The sequence below is a fragment of the Quercus robur genome, chromosome 3 (assembly GCF_932294415.1).
Source record: "Quercus robur chromosome 3, dhQueRobu3.1, whole genome shotgun sequence".
NCBI lineage: Eukaryota > Viridiplantae > Streptophyta > Magnoliopsida > Fagales > Fagaceae > Quercus > Quercus robur.
Genome location: NC_065536.1, coordinates 9,617,694 through 9,643,209, shown reverse-complemented (window position 1 = coordinate 9,643,209; position 25,516 = coordinate 9,617,694). Strand labels below are relative to the sequence as shown.

General features: G+C 32.3%; 1 protein-coding gene and 1 long non-coding RNA gene across 3 annotated transcripts in view; both read right to left on the bottom strand.

Annotated features, from left to right (window-relative positions):
* LOC126716965 (uncharacterized) overlaps positions 1-25,250 on the bottom strand; it is a 28,883-nt gene extending 3,633 nt beyond the window's left edge. Inside the window, exon 1 of the mRNA XM_050418040.1 lies at positions 24,892-25,250. Coding sequence (XP_050273997.1) covers positions 24,892-25,119 — 228 coding nt within the window. The 5' untranslated portion in view covers positions 25,120-25,250. The remainder of the gene's footprint in view (positions 1-24,891) is intronic.
* Positions 681-5,806, bottom strand: LOC126716968 (uncharacterized). Of its 2 annotated transcripts, XR_007652348.1 has the most exons (6): positions 3,586-5,806; positions 3,320-3,490; positions 3,090-3,149; positions 1,597-1,847; positions 1,065-1,144; positions 681-740 (listed from the first exon to the last, which is right to left on the bottom strand). It is a non-coding gene; the product is annotated as an uncharacterized LOC126716968 (long non-coding RNA). The 2 variants fall into 2 exon arrangements; XR_007652347.1 differs by having other exon boundaries at positions 3,320-5,806.
* Positions 25,251-25,516: the final 266 nt, after the last annotated feature.

Below are 25,516 nucleotides of genomic sequence, written 5' to 3'. Positions count from 1 at the left end.
TTGGGGCTTTTTGGGCCAAGGTCCATATATCTTTTGGGTCGGGGAACCAAGTTACGTCCCTACACTACCTATGGTGGGTTTTGGTCTGATATTTTATTATTTTATTTTAGAGTAATGTTACATTCACAATATTTTCATAATAAATCTTAGGTGGTAAATTGTTACTGATTTTAAATTAGGCTAACCGCTTTTGACCATGCATTAGAAAAAAAAAACAAATAAAAAGCCAATTAGAGAAAATTGTGCCTAAAACAATGAATTTTGGCTTACCGAGTTTGACTAAACAAAAAAAGAAGCTTAGGAAGAAAACAAAATGTCATACAAAAAAGAATTCTAGGAACACAACAAAACGTCACAACATTTTCACAATTTTTTTTATTCCCAGCTGTGGTAGGTCTTAGTTTGATATTATTATTTTATTTTTACGTCCACAACATTTTCACAACAAATCTTAGGTGAAAATTTTTTATTGGTTTTAAAATTATACATTAAAAACAAATAAACAAAAAGGCAACACAAGAAAATTGTGTGTGAAACCATGAATTTTGGCTCACCCAATTTGACTATATTAAAAAAGAAGTCTAAGAATACAACTAAATATTACAACATTTTCACAATACCTTCATTTTTATGATCCGAAGAGATATTTTTTATTTTATTTGAGAGAAATGCTACATGCCTACATCAACCTCTTTGCTACATGTTCCAGCTCCTAGATTGGTTTTAACCAAAGCATCAGCCTAGAAAGAGGGAAAGAATTAGAGAGTTGAAGCTTTAAAGGTTAAGATTAATAGCACGTTTGATTAATTCTAAAGTCAAGCAAACACTTGACACCCATTCAAAAATTGATAAATAAGAAATAACATTTTTTTTCCCCTGTAAATGATAAAAGTGCTAGATTAATCTCCATTGTGTTAGTTATGAGGTAGAGTGCAATGAACAGTTTTTTGAATTAAGACCCAATAACCACTTTTGGCCTTTTGCAATACACAAGGATCTATATAAGATAGGAAAACTTAAAAACAACAATAATAATAATTACAGAATCAGAAAGCATGACAAACCTCACATGTGACAACATCTCATAATTCGTCATTAGCAAGGATAAGATAAGAACCTCAAGGGAAGCATCAATCTTTTCCTCCTGCAAGTTTTATAAGGATGTTAGTGGCTAATTATTCACAAAAAACTGAAAATAAGAAGCATGAAAGGGGCACTCTTAACCAGACTAAATGTATCAACTAAAGCTCTCTTAAAGAGGGACTTGTACTACTATTGACAAGTGTCAATAAACAATATTCCTCTAGCAAAAAGCTAATACACATACGTAGGTACATTGAGAAATGCCAGTATAAATTTTGTACATTTTCAAATTAAAAAAGATTATTAGTACCTATAATTATTCTTGCACTCACATAGATAATTACGATGCAGGCATAATAATATTAGCAACTTCATTTGTTTTTCTTCTTAATAATAATAAGTAAAAAAAAGGTAATCTTAGGTTTTCATTTGAATCACCATTTACCATAGTAAGAAAGTAAAACTTCATTTACATAGTAAACATCAAAAGTCAAAGTTTGGAATCACCCGCACCTAAAATTTTGGATCAGCAGCTACATATTACGTCGAGAGTCTATCACCCAATGCACAAGAAAGCAAGAACTCCTTCAACTCTCAAAGTTGGTGTGATATAATTTTAATTAATCACCAGGACACATGTAATTTAGTAAATCACCAAAAATCTTGAAAATTAATGTATGATGAACCTACTAGCCCACAAAACAAATTCACCAGCATTTCTCAATCCAATATGGCTCATTAGTTTGGTCTAGCTAGCTTGTGATCTAAAGAAACAAAAATAGTTGCAGAAATCACAAGATGATAAACAAATGAGGTAACAAGTTAGCAGAAAGGAAACACATAACATTTTAACCAAATACTCTCACATTAAAAAGATTTTATTTATTATATATTGTTTGCTACTCTCCATTATTAAATGGTCAATACATCATCTACAGTGGTGCACTTATCAAAGGAACTCATACAATTAAATCAAGTAAGTCTTCAAGATAATGAGAAACAAATCCTTGAAGGGATTTTGGAGTAGCAACAAATAGCACTCAACTATTCAGAAATGAATAAAAAAGAAATGACACAATTGAGTGTTTTCCTATAGCAAGCCAAAGCTTTGGTAGTGGTAGTAGCTCCAAAGAAATTGGAAATTTGGTAGTGTATATCTTGACAGAATTCAAAATGAATAAACTCAACTCAAGGGATCAAAATGAATTTTTCGCTTTATCCTTTTTTGTTCTTCTTTCCATTTGAATAGATAATGAGGGTCGAATTTTTTTGTTCATTAAAATTACCTAAGGCATTCAAACACATATGTTGTAGTATTTCTATAGTTGATCAATCTTGATATATCTTAAAAAGTAGTAGTGATTCAAGGGTTGAATTAAGAATTTATCAAGGTGGCATAGATGGAAGCTCGCTCCAAACTATAACCTATTTGTGATCTCAAAAATTAGCATGGTGAAGCAAACTGCCAACTACCCATTTATTCTCTAAAAGCTAGTTTCAAAGTGGTATGCATCACATAAATCCTAATATTGCTGGGAAAAACATTCACATGGATTATAAATCCAAACATAGAGAGATATAATTATATATAGTGTTCCCCAAATAATAGAATGAGACAGAATAATTAGCTGATAAGAAATATCACGTCATCAATTTCTTGGTGGGATAATGTCAGCAAAGATGGTTTAAACATGGTAAAAGCTGCTGATTCTAGGTTTTTTTTTTTTTTTTTTTTTTTTTTTTTTTTTTTTTTTTTTTTGCCCCTATTTTCTTTTGGCTGAGATGGTAAAAATAATAATAAAGGCACACTAAACTCTAATTAATTCTTTAAATCATAAGAAATTTATAACCATTCAATATCACATTAGACATCATAGGGCCTTTTCACTTCAAGTTATATAGAAGTCATGCAATTTTCTCTACATATTGGTAAACTTATAAAATCTTTCCATGGGGTTTGTATCAAAATACATAATTTTCAAATGGGTAAAATCAAGAACAATTACCATATGTGTAGCTATATAATTGGGCACAATTTTTCTCCCTAAACATGGCCACGAACCCATCTGAAAATTCATGCAAGACAAAAAAATTAGCTCATTAACAATAAAATAAGCTAATACACATCTATTTTTCTAAGATAAAATAATTTAAGTCAAACATTCGGACTCACTATAAAAATAAAAACTTGAAATATCAAATACCAAAATTTTAAGGAACTAAGTTTAGAGCTCACACAACTCAGCATGAGACTTGATTCTGTGCATTGTGAATAATGGTCGATCATGCTATCTCTAGTGACAATTGCATTTGAGTTTCGACTAATTTTCCACCATTTCCATAGCTTGAAGAACAAAGCCTCCTATTTTAACAAATATTTTCTTTGAGGCATGTTGTTTCATAGCACCTTTAATTGTGTTAACACCAAAAGTGAGAAAATTTTTCACATCTTAAACAAAGAGATGAACAAGAAAGAAATATAGGATAGGAAAAGAAATTCACCTTATAACAATAATTTGAGGAGAGAAAGAAGAAGTATGCCATTGACATCTTAGAGAAATTTATGAAGATCTCTTCCTTTGTGTTCTTTGGGGAATTTTGTGAAACATACATAGGACTGGGGTGTTGTCATAAGGTTTGGGGCTTTTGATTTGGAGGATTCCCTAGGTTAATCAAGAATTGCATACTATGTACCAAAATCTTTGGGCTATAAATGTAAAAATAGAACCACCCACTGGTTTGTATTACTCTACTATTTCTTCACAGATCAGCAATGGAACCATGACAAAGCTAGAAGGAAGTGAAATTGAATGACAAAACTTCAGGCAAAATTCAAATATCAACACAGATTAAAGAAGGATATCTAAAACGAGAATGAAAAACCCACTGAAATTTCAGAGAATTGGGTTTTGGCAAAATTCCCAGCCTTGAGTCAAAGCTGTCATCAAACATGTTTAAAAGCTCACTACCAATTTTGTGAAATTAGTATCTCAATATAATAAACAAAAGAAAAAGAGAGATAGAAATCAATCAAACTATAGAGAAATTTAGAGATAGAAAATACCTGTCGTGTGAGTTGAAAGAAAACACCGAAGCCAAAGTTTGGCCAAATTAAGTTATAACAAAGACTAATCTCATACACTACACAATTAACACCAAGAATACAATAACAGTTGTAGAAAGCTGTTTATAGAACTTACACACAATAGAAAACTATCACACACAAATCATATGACTAGAAAATTTTCATAGACTTAAACAATGGAATTTGTATGGATTACTTATTAACAACTGCCAAAAATTAATAATCTCTAAGAACTATTGAGCAAAATAATAACATGATGAGTTTATGACTTTTATAATCAAGCAAAACATACATATTTCTCTTACATTTTTCACAAATGAGCAAGATTTCCTAATTTAGCAGGCTGAGCTTCAATTAGACTGAGATCCTTTAGCTAGCTATCATACCAGATAAAAAAAAAAATGAAACAATAATATAAAATATGTGTTTTTTTTAATAAAAAAATTCGCCAAATTGAAAACAAAATTAAACGGAAGAGAGATATAAAATACCAAATGTAACTAATTTTTTAATATTGTTAAAAAATGAATTAATATGTTGTAGGCTCTAGATTAATAGAAGAAGAGGAAAACAAAGTATGATGAATATATACGATTGGTTTTACTCATCTCAATTTGGTCGCTCTACATCCCAAATTCCAAAGCAAACACTATCAGAAAACAAAGTTGACATTAATAACATGCATGTATAAAAATAAATATTCAATAACCACTCCATATTTCTTCATCAAATGTTTAACGGAACTAAAATAGAATGATAATCAATCTTAAAAAAATCAATCAACCCATAGACTCCATATTTCTTCATCAAATATTTAATAAAAAATGAAGCAACGGAACTAAAAGAGAATGATAAATCAGTCTTTAAGAAATCAATCAACCCATAGAGAAGAGAACGAAACTAAAAAAGAATGATAAATTAGTCTTAAAAAAATCAATCAAGCCATAGAGAAGAGAACTTTAGAGAGAGACACCTGTATTGTGATTAGTTGAGAATGCCGAACCACAGAACAGCAAAAAGTTTTATCTGATCTTCTACTCCTCTCTCTCAACCTCCAAGAAATCCATACCCACCGACAATCTCCACCAACAATCTCAACTTCCAAGAAAAGCACATAACCCACGACCATCCTTTAAACCACACAATCCTCTACCACTACAAACCTACAACCCTCTGTCTTTGAGCCTTATCTTCGCAAATATGTACGGATTGCAATGGAAACCCACATGTACTCAGCTAAGCTTATCTCTCTGTCAGAGTCTGCCAGAAGAAGAACATTTTTTTTTCCACTTTTGCCCGCTAGACTTGCTTTTCTTTCCTAGGCAAAATCGTTTGGTGAACCATAAGAGATATAGAAGAGATGTGGCCGTGGGTTATGTGCTTTTCTTTTAATTAAGCCCATATAAGCCCAAATAAAACAATGATAAGATAAAGACAAAGCAGTAGAGTGTAGATAGAGGTAGATGAAATGGTGATTTTGGGCAGTGATTGACGAAACCAGAAAATTTTGAGCCGATATGGTCCTCTTGTCCTGAAATGGTAGAGAGAAAAGAGAGAGAGGAGATACAGAGAGTTCTTCTAGAGAGAAAAGAGAGAAAGAAGATATCCGGAGAGTTCGAGAGGGAAAAGAGAGTTCCAGATCCCCTTTGGCCTCTCTCCCTTTCGTTGTTATATCTCTCTCCCTTTTATTGTGTTATATATTCAACCAAAACGCATCGTTTAGCCCTCCACAAACGGACAAAAAAGGACTCACGAAACCAAAGTGGCATTGTAGAGGCATTGCCTCTTTTTATATAGTTAATAGATTTAGATGGAGGTAACCTCTCCATTTTCCTACGGTATTCTATGACCTTGTTCGTGCATTATAATTCTATTTTCAATAAAATTTTATTGATTTTTTTTTTTTCATTATTAATTTTAAAACATCAAAAGTTGTAAAAAAATATTAAAAATGTCATGTTCACAATATTTTTTCAATACTTTTACAATAAAACTTAAGAGACAGATTGTTACTGGGCGGGACAAAAAAATAATTTCAATAGTGGATTCAAATTTCAACTAGTAACAACTTATTAACTAGGACTTGTTATAAAAATGTAGTGAAAATATTGTGGACGTAGTATTTCCAATATATATATATATATTATAACTTTAATAATACTCTAGAGAAATGGACAAATGTTCCTATCAATTGGTCGATATTTGTTATATATTTATTACAACTCTCTTTCTCACACATTTAATGGGTATTTGTTTTTTGGTTCGCATTAATGGTGGGAACCTTTTTTCTTGATCGGTGGGGCTAAATTTGATTTCACGACCTCTATATGTGGTAGCTTGTCCTCAAATGAGTACAAGTCTTTATTTTTGATCATTTTGCAAAAGATTAATCATATGATTCTATCTTATTTGTAATCTTAACTCGAATACGAACTCTTCTTTACTTTAGTTGGAAGATGGATTAGTTGGAAGATGGATTAAATGATTTTCACAATGAATCTCTGGCTTTAAGCTTATTAGAGACTTATTACTCGTAGATAATTATCTTTATTTTTATTTGTTTTAATAGAAATAATCATTAACCATTATCATTCCAATGTAATTAGGATATTTATCTCTATTTAATTAAGATAATAGTAATGCTATAGACATAAATTATTTTACAATATTTTTACAAACTGCTGATGTGGCAAATTTTCATTAGTTCTAATATGGGCCTATTACTAACATCATATTTTTACTTATAATAACTATTTGAAAAATGCTAAAGTCACATCAGCAGTTTGTAAAAATGTTATAAAATAGTTTGTATTTGTAGCATTACTCTTAAGATAATTATCATCTTGAATGACACATGTCGTCACTTGATTTATTTAATTTAATGACATATAAATATAGAATGTCACTAAATTTTGATATACAGTTATATATATATATATATATATTTACTAGGAAATTTGTGAGCAGAAAACTTACTTGAGAACAAGGTTTTTAGACCCGGACCGTTCATTGAACCGTTAAAGGGAGAGGTTCAAGGTTTTTGAGGTCGACCCGGGGTCGAACCGTGATGACATCATAATTAATTAAAGCCTAAATATAGATATTAAATTTATAAAATTAGCAAAATTGACAATATATCTATATATGTAAGAGAAATTTAATGATTTTCAAGCATATATTTAATAATTAAATAAGAAAGTTAATAAAATAAAATAATAACCATGAAAACATTAAAATTTATGATTAATTTTTGAAGTAAAGTTGAATATCTTTGAAGGATTTTAATTATAATTTTTTTTTTATTCTTTGTAAGAAATGGATAATTTAATTAAGTAGAATAAAATTGTAAAAAAAAAAATTGCTAAGGGGTTGGACCGCACGGTTCTCACCGGTTCGTACGGTCCAACTCCGGTTTTAGCGGTTCATGGAATTAACAAAAAATCCGGTTCTTTATGCTTAAAAAACCGGTTTTCATCCCGGTTCCCGGTTTTCATGGTCTGACCTCCCGGTCCGGTCCGGTCCGGTTCTGAAAACTATGCTTGAGAACCCATCACTCCAAGAGCTTCAATATGTGCATGAGTTCACCACTATGTGAATTGGGAAGAGTTTTGCTCCTAATCAAATTGTCTTGCGAAGATAACTTCAAGAAGGAAAATTTGTTTCCTAGTCGAAGTAGTCTTGGTTAATGACTTCTAGTAGGAATTAAACAAATATCCACAGACTGCCTGATATCAACGGTCAACGTCCCAACTATATAAGGACCGAAACTCTTATCTTTTGGAGAAGTCCAATTTAAACTCAAACATTTGTAGATAGGAGCAACACGGCTGAAATATCAGCCCTCTCCAAGCTAGTCCAACCCTTTGTCTTCGACTTATCTCCAATTTTGAGACCTACTCGACTTAGAAGTGCAATGTCTAATAACAAAGTGACCACTATCAAAACAAGCCTTCAGTGAGCAAATCCCCACTATTTTTTTACAAGTCAAATAGAGGTACGAGGTCTCTTCTTTTGTTTCTTCCTTTCTTTGGCGCAATATGCTGACTTGAATTTGCTGATCCAGATTTAATCTCAAGCTTCTTGTAAAGGCTTCATGCATGCTTTTCTTCTATGATGACATATGCGAATTTCTTATCTTCTTCTTGATTCATGTTCATGCATGATTAGCCTCAAAGATGCAAACATATTATTTATCATTATGTTCTTAGTGAGTATGGTATGAACTGAACTGCATCTTAGCCATATATTAGGTATACCACACGAGATACACGAGCAGAGACATTGAGTTAATTTTGACCTCAATTATGGAACCCTTTTTGAGGTACATTCTTGTACTCAGTTTTTTTTTTTTTATGCACAATATTTTCTTTCTGTATGTTGGTGATTTTTCTTTTAACATGCTTATTTGAGATGTGGAATTTGATTTATCCATCTCTATTAAGTGTGTAATTTTTTTGCTTTTGAAAATACTCACTTGAGATTCCGGATTTGGTTTATCATTCTCTCTCAAGGGTGTAATTTTTTTTTTTTAATAAAAAATACTCACTTGAGATGCGGGATTTGGTTTATCCATCTCTTTCAAGGGTGTATATTTTCCTTTTTGTTTTTGAAATTGTTTTTTTGATAAATTAGTTTTACTAAGAAGTTTAATCACATGTCAAAAAAATTGAACAATTAGTTTCACTAAAAAGTTCATTCACATTGAAGGAGTACTCCCAGTTGGTTCGTCTTGCAATTATCTCTCATCCTAAAGAAGGGTATGATTTCTTACTTACAATATTTGAATTATGTGAAGCAAGTAAAAAAGTCGCACTTGCAGCAAGATTTTGATCAACAGGAGCAGCTTGTGACCATTGTGACAGATTTGGGGGATATATGTCACAATCCAACTTTGGTGAAAATGGGAGGACGATTGATCAAGGTTGTGGGCTTCACTTATTTGTTACCTTCTCGGGATGGATAAATAAAGCGGGTTCATCTCCAATACGTGAATCTTCGGAAGAATTTTTGGATAGGCTCAAAAAGAAGAAGCAAAGTTAGCATCCACAAGTATTTTTAAAAAGAAAACAAAGAAAGAAAAATTTACACACTTGAGGGAAATGGATAAACCAAATCTAACATCTCAAGTGAGTATTTTCAAAAGAGAAAAATAAATTACACATTTGAGAGATTTGAATATACCAAATCCCAAATCACAAGTGAGTAATTTTTTTTTTTTCTCTTTTGAAAATACTTGCTTGAGATGCGGGATTTGGTTTACCCATCTCTCTCAAGTATGTAAATTTTTCTTTTTGTTTTTCATTTTAAAAATACTTATGGATGCTGAATTTGTTGTTGTTGTTGTTTGTTTTTTTTTTTTTTTTTTTTTTAGCCTATCCAAACCTTCTTCTTTGAAGATTCACATATTGGTGATGAACCGGCTTTATTTATCCATCTAGAGAAAGGTAACAAATAAGCGAAGCCCACAACCTTGATCACTCAACCTCCCATTTTCACCAAAGTGGGATTGTGACATATATCCCCCTAATCTATCACAATGGTCACAAGCTGTTCCTATTGATCAAAATCTTGCTGCAGGTGTGACTTTTTTACTTGCTTCACATCATACAAATATTGTGAGTACGAAATCATACCTTTACTTGGGATGAGAGATAATTGCAAGACGAATCAACTGGTAGTACTCCTTTAATGTGAATGAACTTCTCAGTGAAACTAATTGCTCAAATTTTTTGACATGTGATTGAACTTCTTAGTAAAACTAATTGCTCAATTTTTTTTGACATGTGATTGAATGTCTTAGTAAAACTAATTTCTCAATTTTTTTTTCAAAACAAAAAGGAAATATACACCCTTGAGAGAGATGGATAAACCATATCCTGCATCTCAAGTGAGTATTTAAAAAAGAAAAAGAAAAAAGAATTACACTCTTGAAAGAGATGGATAAACTAAATCACATATCTCAAGTGAGTATTTTCAAAAGCAAAAAAATTACACACTTGAGAGAGATGGATAAACCAAATCCCACATAAAAGAAAATCACTAATGTGTAGAAAGAAAATATTGTGCATAAAAAAAACTGAGTACAAGAATGTATCTCTTAAAGGGGTTCCATAATTGAGGTCATGCGAAATTTGACACAGTTGCGAAGTTGAAATCTTGTAAAGCTTGGTGCAATATCTTCAAAGACAATAAGAATTGAAAGGCTGAGTATTGCAAGCTAGGTTTGATGAAGGATGAGTCACTCTTGCACAAAAAAAAAAAAAAAAAAAAAAATCAAGGTTGTGCCAATATAAGTCAGTTCATGTGGTGTACAACAACCCATACAAAAAGAAGAGTTGGTTGAGAGTCAAGATTAATTCTCTGTCTCTGTTCGTGTATCTCATGTGGTATACCTAATATATGGCTAAGATGCAGGTCAGTTCATACCATACTCACTGAGAACATGATGATAAATTATATGTTTCCATCTTTGAGGCTAATCATGCACGAACGTGAATCAAGAAGAAGATAAAAAAATTCACGTATGTCATCATAGAAGAAAATCATGCATGAAGCCTTTACAAAAAGCTTGAGGTTAAATCTAGACCAGCAAATTCAAGTCAACATATTGTGCCAAAGAAAGAAAGAAATAAAAGGAGAGTCCTCATTTAACACATGGTTTAATTCATAGAGCACATGTTGAATTAATTAGTCAATTATTTTAAGTCATATCAGACAATGAGATTAGAGCTAGTTTCATATAAATACATGATTATAATTCAATATTAGATATCGTTGAAGAATAAACCAATTGATTGCTTAATGCATTTCATCTCTCTCTCTCTCTCTCTCTCCATATATGGAGGGTGACTACCTCAAATTAAGTCAATTTCTTTACAATTCATATCCACCCCCCCTACAATTCCTATCCATCCCCATTAAGAACCACTAGGTTCGTAACATTTGGTATCAGAGTGGATGATCTTGACACATGTGATGATGACCTATGATCAGATTTTCTAGAATTGCTGTGAATGTTCAACAAAGTTTATGAGAATTTCAAGGCCTTTTGCGAATCTCACAAGGCTATGAAAAAAGAACTCTCAGAACTAAAGGAGGATGTCGAGAACATGACGGAAGAAGAGTTACAATTTCTTGATTCAATAAAACTTGAAGAACAAATCAAGTTTCAAGAATCTACTGCTGTTGTTGCAAGTTGAGATGTTAAATTTTATGTCAAAGTGGATAATGATATTCATGTACACACTACCCTTAAAGTTTAGTCTAAAGAACCAACAAAGAAGGTGATGGTGACCAAGAATCAAAGATGCAAGCGCCAAAAATTCTAATGGTTTTAGAATTGAATGAGGCCTTAAGAATCCAAGAACATTCCAAGGTCCAAAGAACCAATGAGAGCTTGAAGAGATTGAAGGCTCAAGAATTTGAGCAAAGGTTGAAGATTTAAGGAGAAGGAACTACCATATACATGAGACCACTTGTCAAAGAGAAGTGCATGAATATGATATTGGTTCATTGAAAGAATTCCTTTGATGAAGATGACAACCACAACAATACCTTGTGGACAAGGTGTTTTGAAGGGGAGGGAAATGATAGGAACCCCAAATTATGTCATATGCCTTGTAATTGTTATGATCCTAGTGTTCCATATTGCTTAAGTTTAAATTTAAACATGTGTATATAAGATCTTAGGCACCCTCCCATTGCAAACCAATTTTCAAGGGTGAGTTCTACCCATGAGTTCCCAACATTTGGTATCAGAGCCAACCACTACCCTAAGTTGGTTAGATCCCGGAGAGGGCGACTTAGAGGTTAGATTAAAATAACTTATAAGTGAGTGGAGTTGCCAAAAGAGAAAGGGCTACCATCGGGTCAATGTCGATAGAGTGAGCCGTCGTGGACGTTGGCTGCAAAGTGTAGTGATATGTTATGATCCTAGTGTCCCACATTACTTAAGTTTAAGCTTAAACATGTGTATATAAGTTCTTTGATACCTCCCCTTGCAAGCCGATTTTCAATGGTGAATTCTGCCCATGGGTTCCTAATAGTAATCACCTAATAGTTGTTGTAATTCATTTAGTTAGTTAGTTAGTTAGTTAGTTAAAGTAAGGATGAATTAGTTAGGATTTCAACACATGTAACTCATTTAACACATGGCTTAATTCATAGAGCACATGTTAAATTAATTAGCCAATTATCTTAAGTCATGTGGGCCAATGAGATTAGAGCTAGTTTATTTTATAAATAAATGATCGTAATTCAATATTAGATATCATTGAAGAATAAACCAATTGATTGCTTTTCTCTCTCTCTCTCAATATTTTTCAATGTAAGAAAACTACCTCGAATTAAGTCAATTTCTTTGCAATCTCTATCCATTGCCCTACAATTCCTATCCATTGTCATTAGGAACCACTAGGTTCATAGCACTTTTTTATATATCTTTAACAATATTCCACCTAGATTTTGTTGTAAAAGTGTTTTGTTTGTAACATTACTCTTAAAATTGCTCATTCATTAAAAAAAATAATGAGTAAACTTTCTCTTCGAACTCTGACTTACTTTGTCATAGTGGAATGATTTTTCCTTTTGATTGGATGTCTTTGCATCTTATGTTGACTTTAGAGGCATTGGGATGATTTCTAGCCTTTCGATTACTATTGATTGGAGGAATTTTTTGTTGGAATGGGTTCGAGTTGGTTTTTCTATTGCTCAGGGCCGCCCTAAGGCCCCACAATCAAAAAAAAAAAAAAATTGCCTAGGTAAAAAAGGCCTTATCTCCCTTTATAAAAGACCTAAAATTTTATAAATGATTGAACACTATTGAGCCGGCCCTAATATTGCCATGGGTTGTGGGGGTTTATCAATAATTTATTTTGAAGCCGAGGGAATAAATTTCCTGCCATGATCATTGGACTTTTTAGATTACATAAAAAAAAAAAGTAATTTCAAATTTGTGGTGATTCAAAAATAAAACTTTAGCTACTTCAATAAAAGAAGTTGACCAATGGAGATGTGATTGATTTGTTGTAACTTAATCATGAATGACAAAATTTAAGAACAATTAATCAAGTACTATGAGTTTCCTATTTGAGTTTAATTATGTGGTTGCATTAACCAATAAACTTCAAGAAATATTATTTTTCAGTAACAGCAAGTAAATTCAACTATATTAGGCCTCTGCTTCACATTCGGATCAGTAGGTGAGTGCTCCACAGTCCTCCCGAACTTCTAAGAAAAAGCTAGTGCGCCTTGTGCCTCACCATCTGAGGTCACAATGCTTTTACTCATATGTTTTTCATTTTCTGCAGCATCATGATCAATTGATCATCACCAAAGCCTTCCAGCAGTTCCGAAATGAGCACACCAACTTCACCGATATCTTTGTCCCTTAAACCGTGAGTTTTCCGACGCGACTTGAGCTTGACAACCAGATCAAGACAGTTCTCCTTAGCTACGGCAAGGTTGATGGTGAACTTAACGTTGAAGTTCCATGTAGGGTTTGAACCACCTTTTGAGTCAACCGATGTTTTTCTCTCGGAGGAATGGAGGATATTGTTTTGGTCGCGAATGAAAACGACGGCATAAGGTTTCATTTTTTTGACATGATTTACGTACCTCCATCCGTGAGCGGACTGAATTACAAGCTCTAAAGGCCTGTAACTCATATTCGGTAGTGGACTTTGGAGAGACGAGTATGGATGTGAGTGAATGTGGATTCTATTATGTTAGGCTTGGCAATATAAGGTGGCTTATGTAACATTAATCTACTTATATAGAAGCCCAAGCAAAAACAGATAACGTTCAAGAAGACTTTTATTTATTTATTTATATTTTTTTTATAAAAAGATAAAAATTCTACTTTAGCCTATGTGTATATGTTTGCGAAACTCTTTCCTGGAAACGTAAATCCCGATCCTTACTCCCTACACCTCATAAGGATTTATACTTATGAAGTAACTACCACATCAAAGATGTGCGGTGGTCATTCAAGAAAACTTTGGATAATTAATATCTTTGTAGATGACAAACTTGTTTAAGAATACTTTAATAATTAAATCTTTGTAGATGGCATGGTTGAGATTTATGGAGGAGGGTGTGCGACGGAAGAATTTAATTTATTTTTTCATTTTTAAGTAAGCCATAATAAATGTTTAAAACCATATGTTTTAAATTACTGACATATTTTCACAATATATTTTGTAATTGTCGAGTATTACTCAAATAAAAAACAGAGAAATGGATGAATATATCTTCCATCACTTTCTCATTGTGATCATCCGAGAAAATGGAAGAGATAGGCATCAAGTGGGAGGTAAGCGATTGAGTCTCTTTCCTACACACGTTTCATGGCTATTTGTTGATTGGTTGACATTAATAGAGGGACTAAACTGGACTTCATGGCCTTTATATGGCATTAGGGCATACGTTATCCCTCACTTAACCCAAAAAGAAGAAGAAGATTATACATGGGCAATGGACATACCTTTGCGGAAACTTAAAATTGAAACAAACTCCTTATCAAAAATATAAAATGAAAAAATGAAACAAACTCTATGTCATTGGACCATTGAGGATCATATAATGTCAAAAATCTCATTTAGTTTCTTACATATTGCATACACTAAAAAAGTCATGATACAAATTCAAAGATTCTGTTTAGTCATGCATCCGATAAATTTATCAAAGTTATGAATTATTCTAAACAGATAGTATGGATAATATTTAAACCTCAATTATCCATCACCAACTCAAATACAATAATAATGAAAGGAATAAAAAGTAGTAAAGTAGAAAACCAATGAAGAAATTATACAAAGGAAAAACCACTATGATAGATCCAACCATATAAAAAATCATTAGAAATAAGAGTTACAAAAATCTACTTACAAAACCTTTCAAACTAAAATCTCTATTATAAATTGTAATCCTTGTAAACGTCTCACTTGCTTTCCTACTGCAATGGTTCAAGAACCTCTCGAATCCTTCTACACAAATCTCCTTTACCAAAGAATCCCATCCACAATCCGAAACTTTGGGCAAAAATAACACCAACTCTTTGTGGTTTCAAGGAGTCAATGGTTTAGATTAAAGGAAAAACTCTCAAAGTAAAACTCTAAACAGATCTCACAAAAAGTAACACTCAAAGGAGAGGGATTTAGAACTGTTTTGTAATGACTCAAGTATAGCCCTTGCCACATTTGCACTTATAATCCAAAAGGCTTAGTCAGGCTACAATTGAGGCTCATCGTAATCACTTACAAACTCAAAATTCACCTAATAAACACTCAATGTAGGATTCAGCACATGCCCGTACAACACACACTTAAGCAATCCAATCCAATCAAATCTACACAATTTGAGGTATCACAATCTATCCTACTTAAATTCTTATCTTCCTCATCAGGGCCAACATTGTGTTGTAGTGCCCCTGAGTCACATAGCATTATTAAGTTTACTCTAATTCTATTTTATTGTCATGCCCCCAACCTACACACTTGTAAACTTTTCACCTAACAAGCTTGCAAGGTCTACATAAAAGAGTAAAAGAATCCTCAAACAATCGGTAGGTAAAATTAAATCCAATAACCGATAATTTAATTGTCAAAGTCTCCATAGCATTAATCAAAATAAAGTCCAAATTCCAAGTGCATAAAAGACTAAATACGCCCAATATATCTCACTTCAAAATATTCCTAAACAACTCTCATGCGCACACCCCTGCCACAACACTTGTTAATCCTTTTTTGAATTTGAAAGGGAGACAAAGAGGAGAAAGAGGGGGGCGGGGGGGTTGAGTTTGACAACTCAATAAATAACCTAACTAGATAAAGAACATTTACAAGTAAAATAAATGAGCTCACATGGTTATATTAGAATAGAACTTAATAAGCTTATAAATGTTTTTCAGTTCAAATGGAACGTTGGACAAATGAAATGCAAATACTAAAAATGACTTTATAATTTGCAAAGTGTTCTAGAGCAATCAAAATGGTAATTTGCAATGAGTTCAAAAACTTCAAAGAATTTCGTTGGAGTTGAAACAATAACTATACTATTAGATTTCATATTCTTAACAAATTTTATTATTTTATGATTGTGATCAAGCTAGATCCTTGTAATTAGACTCAAAATTATGTGTAGGCCATGACACACCACAAAAGAAACTAGTTTTTAATTATTATGTTAATGTATAACTCCCATTGTTTGGGTCAAAGATATAATCAGTCTGATGATGCCGAGATCGTCAATTGATTAGATTCATCTAGATAGGTCAGCACTGGCTTGTCTTCATACGTGCAAGGTTAAGAACAAAGTCCTCTCTAAGTGGTTACCAGTGTGGTGTCGGCCACAGAATCTTCAATGATAAAGTCAATGAACGGAATTGGCAAAGAGTACTTGGTTGTGAGAGCTAAAATGAGAGTAAAAGTATCAATATTTTGTGTGCATGTATCTTGTTTAGTTCTGATATGCCTATATATACATACATATATATATATATATATATCTTTTTTTCTAGCCGTTGTATTCCATTTATGGTGGCATAAGTGCCTCTTTTGTAACGTCTTTGGGCTCATTCAATGTGGACTTTGATGAGTATCCCAACGGTATTCTTGCTGATTTGTAACCATTCGAGATATTGAATGCCCTCTTTATGGCTTTTTTTTCATCGTCCATGCTGGGTCTGTGTGGATGATGGTGTTTGATGGGTTCGTCTGGACAATGGCATTTATTGGTCCTATCACAGTCTATAAATTAATTCTTCTAAAGTTATATAGTCTTACTTCAGTCTATATCCAAAATCATATTTTAGACAATATTCTATTCAAATCGTGTTCTTTTAAAAAATTTACACATGTTTTATTTAGATTTGAGAAGAATATAAAAATTTTAAAATCAAGTTAAATTATTAATCATTGTTGCTAAATAATCAAATAAAAATATTTGAAAGAAAAGACAAAAATATGCTAAATTATTTTAATTAAACGAATTATAACTAGATCAGAAAAGGTAAATTCGCACTTCTCCCAAACCTTCCCTTCTAAGATCCACAAATACCACCTAAAACAATGAGTTAATGAGTCAATGATCCAATTACATCAATTTTTACAGATGATTTAATTTACTTTCACTCTTGGTTAATTAATATCTTGTGATATCTGGCCATTACGGAAACCCTCTAAATATATATATATACACATGCACACACACACCAAATAATAAAGAAATTTCTATATACATAAGTTCTAGATCTGTTCAATATCAAAAGAAAAAGAATACATTTATAACATCTTGGCCAAAATGGGCATTCCTTTCGCCCAAAACAAGTAACAAAATGCTTCTGTTCTAAAACCATTTAGCCACATGCCACTATTTTAAACTTGATTTTCTAAAAATCGAGTTTTAATGAAAAATTTGATTTTTAGAAAATCGAGTTATAAGAAAAAAAATTTAAAAAAAAAAATTACATGGAACTCAAGTTCCATGTAATATTTTGCAAGTAACTCGATTTTTATTAAATCGAGTTTTTCATTTGTGAGAGACCGCGCCCCCTGGCCCTTTTTTGGGTGTTGGACCAAACTCACGTGAATGGGTTGAATCGTATTATTTCATCTCAAAATGGAGGTTTGACTAGTTATATCTCCCCCTTTAAATTAAGAGTTTTACAATGAAGTCGCCACTTATTTAATTATTGGAATAAATAAGAAAACCAAAATTGAAAAAATCCTCATTTTATTGCAATTAAATTTACATTGATCATAAGAAAATTACATGGATTTGGTTCTAGATACAATCTAAGATAAAGTACTAAGATAAAGTACATAGCTTTATTTTCTAATTACAATTTACAAATTGAAAATTATATGGATAAGCATTTGATCTACTAACCCTTAATCTAAATTCAGAGGTTATGTTATAAAGTGGGAAGGTGTTAGACACCCACCTTACCCGGTGAAACTGGTTTTCTAAATTATGGTGGCCAATATTCATATCAAATCATCCAATATGTTATTAATCAATTTGCCTGTTGAATTTAAAGTGTGTGCATGTGATAAACCCTAATTCCATTTATTAAGCATTTATTTGGATTGAAAAATAAATTTTAGTGAATGTGTGTGGATGGTGATATCCTAGATTCAAGGATTTAAAAGAATTATTGAACAAACATGTTTTTCATACTTTTGATGTGGATTTAAGATTAAAACTAATGTCATGCATGAACATGTGATGAACAACCAAGAACATATGAAGAATATATAAGAACAATTAAGAGCATTAAAATATATATTCAAGGGAATTTAAATAATTACTATCATACTTTAATCTTAAATTCTCATCAGGGTAATATAAAAAACTAATTAGGGAAAATAATTATACCTTAATGCAAGATTCATATGGTGGAGGAGAAGACTCTTGATGGAGATTCTAAGGGTGGAGGAAAAAAAGAGCTTGGAGATGGAGAGTGAGTCTCTCAGGAAGACCAAGATATGATAAGACCACTCAACTTCACTAGAACTTAAGAGAGGAGAAGAGGGGGGGTTTTTTGTGTCTTGGAATGGAGGAGAGTGGGGTTTATATAGTAGTGGTAGAGAAAATATGAATGGAAGATCATTTAATGAGGGTCGACAAAGAATCATGAACCTAGATCTTATTTTAGCCTTTGGGGAAATCGGTGCATTAAATGTAAAGATTGGTGTGAGTAAGGAGTAAGCAAAATTTGGTTTTCTTGCAGCTATTGTAACCATGGTTTTAAAAACTGGACCGGACTGGCCGGTCCAACCGGTTCAACGGGAATCGGTCACTAATCCAATCCGGTTATGATTAAAAACCGAAAAATGACTAAAAATCGGGAATAGTAAAAAATCGGTCGGTTTAACTGTGAAATCGGAAGCCAGTACCTTTGAACTGGTTATTGGCCAGTTGTGTTGAGACTGAAAACTACACCATTTTTGACATTTTTCCCAACCTAAAACTACGTTGTTATGGGGGAACCTAACCCTAAAAACTCATATCCTCTCTTTTTCTTTCCCTCACAACCCTCACACTCTCAGCTTCCATTTCCTCTGATTTTTTTTTTCTCTCACTCTTTCTCGTTTTCTCCATTCAGCTTTAAAATTTGGTGGTCGCCTTTTTCTCTCACACGCCTTTGCCTCAACCTCCTTTTTCTCTCGGCCTTGTGGTATTTTGAGCAGATGAACGAGCTTCAAAGGACAAGAACTGAAGAACACTTAATCTTTTCTCATCTTCAGTTCTTGTAAAAGACAAGAAATTTAGGGAAGAAGCAACACTGATCTGTTGTAAAAGAAATGATATTTTGGGAACATGCTAGCTGTGGAGTGAGAGAGAGAGAGGTAGAGGAAGATGTGTAAAATGAGGAGGAAAAATGAAGAGTGCAGAAATAGATTCGGATGGTGGAAGCAAGTACTGATTGAATGGGAAAAGGAAAAGAAAGTGGGGGTAGGTGGAGAATTTAATGCAAGCAAATTTTGAATGGATGATCAAGTATTGATTCACGGGAAAAGGAGAACAAAGTGGGTTGGGGGGGGGGGGGAGAGTATAAAAAATTTAATGCCAATGGAGGTAGGTGGAATAGCAGGGGAGTTATTTAGTTATTTTTTTTTATTAGAAGTTTGTTTTTAATGATTCTGATTAAACTTTTATGATATAAAAATTTTAAAGTAAATATTATTAGTTACTATAAAATTATTATATAATTTATTTATTATTTTTTAATTATAAAATTATTAATTATTAATTATGACATTATCGGTTCGACCATTGGTTCGACCCCAGTCGGATCAAAAAATCGATAATCAGTCTCTTTTTCGGTTCTTTGTCCGTATCGATTTTTAAAACCATGATTGTAACAGTTTGTAAAGCTAACTTCAAACAATCCTATCTTACTCAATTATGATCGAAATTGTCTCATTCTTATGCTCAAATTGAAGTCCCAGATTCAAAATATTCTGAGAGATATCAAGGAAATGGTGAGCAGAGGTCTCAAATTAGTTTCCAATTAACATTAATAGGCTCCAATCACTCCCATTTCAGACTTAATTAGTTCCAAATTTACCCTAATTAAAAGATAATTGCACAAATTACTCATTAAATAATTAATGTTTAACTATTTAATTAATTAGGTGTGTGCAATCTTACCATAAAATGTAGTCTTAACCAATCAAATTATGACACATCATTAATCTCAAATTGATTATAATTATAACCAATAGGAATCAATTGTTCATAATCACATATAGTCGAACTCAATTTGTGATAGTACATCTCGGCCATTAAAACTTGATTTGATAATAATTTTCAATCTGATAGTCTGATTAGGTTTTATGACCAGTTGATTTGATTGTTACAACATCGAGATCATTTTGGTGAAATGAGATTAAGGGTCTAGTGACCAGAATCAAGATGCATATTTCCAATATAAAATTACCCTTTTACCCTCCATGTTAGGTTAAATGCGGGTTGCAAAATGGGGTGTTAGCATCATTGAAACTCGATTTTTTTAAAATCGAGTTTTAAAGCACGGCCATTTTGCTACTTCTTTTGGGTGAAAGAGACAAATGCCCATTTTGACCAAAACATCTTATTATCAATGTTAGGCCAATAGGTGAAAACCTCATGGCCATGAGTGCATCATACTTTCATTTGATGAATTGTATGATCTTTACTATGCTCCACTTCTATGTACCAAGAATAAAAAATAACACCTGGTTTCTTTGATTTTTCCTTCACAACTAATGTCAAGATAATCTCATAGCCTGTAATTCTTGCCAAGAACGACGCAACATGTGTGGGTATGGCCATTTGCCAATGCACTTATGAACAATGAGAATCATGTCTCTCTCTCTTCCCTTGGAATATGCAGCTACCATATGAGGGATGGGTATGGTCGATTACACACACTTCCAAACCGTGATAGTTTCCTTTGTTTTTAGAGAGTGTGTACTATGTGTACAATAAACATTTTCCATGAGATAATTTAAATTTGGCTAAATTACAACTTATAAGAAACAACTCTTAATAGTTTTGAAAACCATTTCAATCCTAACGGAATAGACCAAAACTCTCGTATTGTTATGCAAATCAGAATGATAACCCCCATGTTCCAACTCTGATGAAATTTCAACCCATTTTGGATCATTCTGGGTGTTTTGAACAGTTGCAGTCAGTATCATTTGAAATTTAAGATTTGGCCGGAATGTAAAGGAAGTATAATTTAAAAAAAAAAAAAAAATAGATGGAGCAATCAGGTACAATTTGACACCTATTAATGTAGTAGGTTGTTAGTGATGGTAAGTTAAAAAAAAAATGTTAATAATAAGCTAATGAGGACCAGTAAAAATTTATCTTCAACATGTACAAAAAGAAAATTTCAAATTTATTTTTTGTACGTTGCTTTACACTTGTTAGGTGAGGATGAGCTGACAAAAGGTCATCAATTGATTGCTTTCACGTGGATGGGTTTGGAAAATTGGAAAAGGAGTTGTTAGTAAATCTCCTTGGAAGATTCCTTAGGTGGAATTACCCAAAATGTTAATTTTATTTATAAGAAACTCAAAAAATTAAAATTGATTTTAGGTTTACTTAATACGTGCCTTTAACCATTTATTTTAAGGAATTTTTTATGAAAAATTCAAAAAATTGTAAAGATATTTAATTATTTTTTGGTTTTTTCGAAAAAAAATTTACTAAATTATTTATTAATATATGCCTTAAGGGCATACGTTAGTAAATTCATTATTTTTAATTATAATATGTACACCTTATTTGAGATCTTTTTTTTTTTTTTTTTTTTTGAGATCTTAATATATAATAATAATAATAATAATAACCTTGAAATGGTACGCTGAATAGATTAGTATTGGAAAAATTTTATTTCAATAGACAAACTTAAATAAGGTATATTCAGAACTAGTAGTTTAAGCAAACCCTAAAACAACCATGAATTGCCATATTGTACAAGGGGCCGAAAATTCATAGCAAAATGATAAAAAGAGTACCAAACAAAACAAATATGCAGTGCATTTCCAAACAAAGCATTGTGTCCAACAATTCTTGAGTAAGTTGCATGCTTTTATGCTGAGCCACGTTTTACTATGCCCCCAAAAATGTTCAAAAAGACATTATAGCTGGTTAAAAGATAGGACCTAAAGAATATTTTGTAAAGCATTATTGACTGGCCCCACATGTGTCATTGCTTTCCTCCTCCAAAACATAATCATCCTACAATTTTTATAAGTTTAGTGCTATATGCTAGCTCCCTTCACTTCATCTTTTCAGTTTGCATTTTTCTAATATTCTACTTGCTAGCCACCTTCCAAAAGACCTCGTCTTTCCATGCAACAAGTCTTTTTCAAAGTTTCACACTAAACTCTATTCAACAAAATAATGATACATATATTATAACAAAATTTACAATTTTGTTACAATTTGTTTATGTGGTAAATTGTAAATAGTTAAGTTATAAATCCACTACTTTTACTTTATCATTTATAACTTATCACATGAATCAGTCGTGAGTTTTATTTAGATACTAGCATTTTTGCTCTTCAATCTCTCAATTCGTCCTTTTCTTCTTCTCCTTTTTCATTTATATTTTACTCCACTTTCTATTTGTTAATTTATTTTATGGTTGATGATTTTTTTTCCTTTTATTTATTAACCCAATTAATAGTCTATGCAGTAAATTTCCATACAAACCACGTGGGAGGGGAAGGGGGCGGAAATGTCCCAAAAAAACATTATTGCTCGCCCAAAAAAATAGGCCCTAAAGTACTTTTGTAAAAGCTGTCCCCCAAAATGAAACTGACTGCCCCCATGTGCCCTTGTTTCGTTCAAATATCTCTCCTCCCGGCCCCAACACATCATCATAACAAAACTCTACCGCTGATATAATTTGCAATATTTTCCAATATTCTACTTCCTAGCCACCTGCCAAAAGACCTTATGAGTCAATGCAAATTCAAGTCTTCTCAGAGTCGTCTCACACTAAGGCCAGTTTGGTTTGAGAAAAAAGTGGTATATTAATATTATGTATTTATTTTCAGTTTTTTTATGGGATACATCACTTTAAAGTTTGTTTAGTTTTGTATTTGTATTTAATTTTTATTTTTTATATTAAAAAATAGATTTGAATACAAAAATTGAATACAATTTTTTAGTATTTTTATTTTCTTAAAAATATATATAGTGACATTTTTGTAAAAAAACAAAATTTTTATATCCCATTAACACTGAAAAACACACACTCTCTCTCTCTCTCAATTGTGTTGAATTTTTTATTGAAAAATATAAAGTGGAAAAAGGAAAAATCTAGACTAAAAAATAATGCCAAATATAAAATGAGTTGAGTAGAGAAAATGAATACAAGATTTAAGAAACAAAAAATGAGTTCAGAAAATGAATTCACTTCAATGATAACCAAACAAGACCTAACTCTCTTCAATCTCTCTACTCTTCTTTTTTTTTTTTTTTCAATTTTTTTTTTCTATTATAGTATTTTACTTCATTTTCTATTTATTTATTTTATGGTTGATGACTTTTTTTTTTTTTTTTTGCCTTTTACTTATTAAACCTTTTTTTTTTTTTTTTTTGATGAACATTAAACCAATTGACAGTCTATATTTGATTACAAAATAAATTTTCATAGTGCAATATATGGTACCACTCATTTTACATGAAAAATCCCACACACATGTCAAAACTAACAAATTTATCTTTATATTTGAAAATTTATTAGTACATACAATAAAGAGTGGGTCAAACATATGCATATCATTTGGTCTTATCCCGGAAAAATTTCTTGCTCCACCCTATATGCACACAAAAAATATAAGGAATATGATTCCAAAGATCTGATTAAGTCCGAAATTACACAAACTCAAAAACAGAGCAAACACTGCCAAGATGAAAACTAATGTATACTATATGAGAAGAATAGTTTAGAGATTGTTAGTGCAACTGATCAACTGAATGATACTACCAAGTGAGCACAACAACTACTAATTAAAATTATTCCCAAAATAGAAACAGTACTGATACACATAGTAGAAGTAGAACATTAAGATAATTCACAGTCTCAACTTGACATTCTAAGAAAGACTACATAAAGATTCACACAGATGCAGCAAAAACCAGTACATATAGCTAATTTGAGGTGGACTTGCATTATTATTATATGCATACCTAGAGATCCTTCATTCTTCATCTTCATAATCTTCTTCATCATCATCATCTTCATCGTCATCATTATTATCCTCAACAGCAGCAGCAACATGGGTTTGTATAGCAGGCGGAGGCGGGGCTGCAGCAGCATTAGAGGCAACCACACTTGTCAATCCGGTATTGTTCAACGCAGTTCCCGCAATCCCTTCCACCGTGTTGGAGATCAACGGATCCACCAATCCAGCAGGTTGTTCAGGGTTCTGCTGCACATTTTGCGGCGCAGTTGCAAAATTGTTCGGCCTTGCTGGTTTCTGGACAGTAGTCACGTTCTCAAACTTGTAAGAAAAGACTAGTGTTCCTTCGGGCTTTTCATCTGTGGTCATAACACTGGCTCTCATCTGTTTTTCAGCTACTACTGCATCAGCTTTAGCTTCACCACCAAAACCTTCCAGCAATTTTGTGATGAACACACGGACTTTACCGATTTCTTTGTCCCTACACAAGTGATCCTTCCGGAGTGACATGAGCTTAACAACAAGTTCGAGGCTGCTTTCCTTGGCCTTGGTGATGTCGAGTTTGAACGTAACTGGGGAGTTCCATGTGGGGTTTGAACCACCTCCTGTGTCCTCCGGTGTTTTTTCCTCTGAGGAATGGAGGTTATTTTGGTTGTCGCGAATGGAAACAAGCGCGTAAGGCTTCATTTTTGTCACATGATTGACATATCTCAATCCATGCGCTGACTGAATCACAAGTTGTAAGACCCTGCAATCCATAAGGTTTAGTTTTTGGACAGACTGGCTTGTTGAGTCAATGTTTATGGATGGAGATGAAGGTGGCTGCGTACCGATGCTTATAGATAGAGCATCAATGTGCTTGTACTCGGTGGGGTTGAGATAAACCAATAAGATTCCTTGTGCCACGGACTGAGAGTAAGGACATTGGTTAGTAAATTAATTAATTATTTTTGGAATGTTTTCATACTATTTTTATAAAAAGTATAAAAAATAAGTTTTTTTTTTTTTAATAAAATATTCTTAAAAGTATTTTGTAAAAGAATTCTCTTAGACATTTGTTAGTTGTTACCATTAAAAATAACCATATATTAGTATCATTATCTGCTGTTATAATAAAAGTCAAACGTACACCCACCTTGATAATAAAATTCAAACG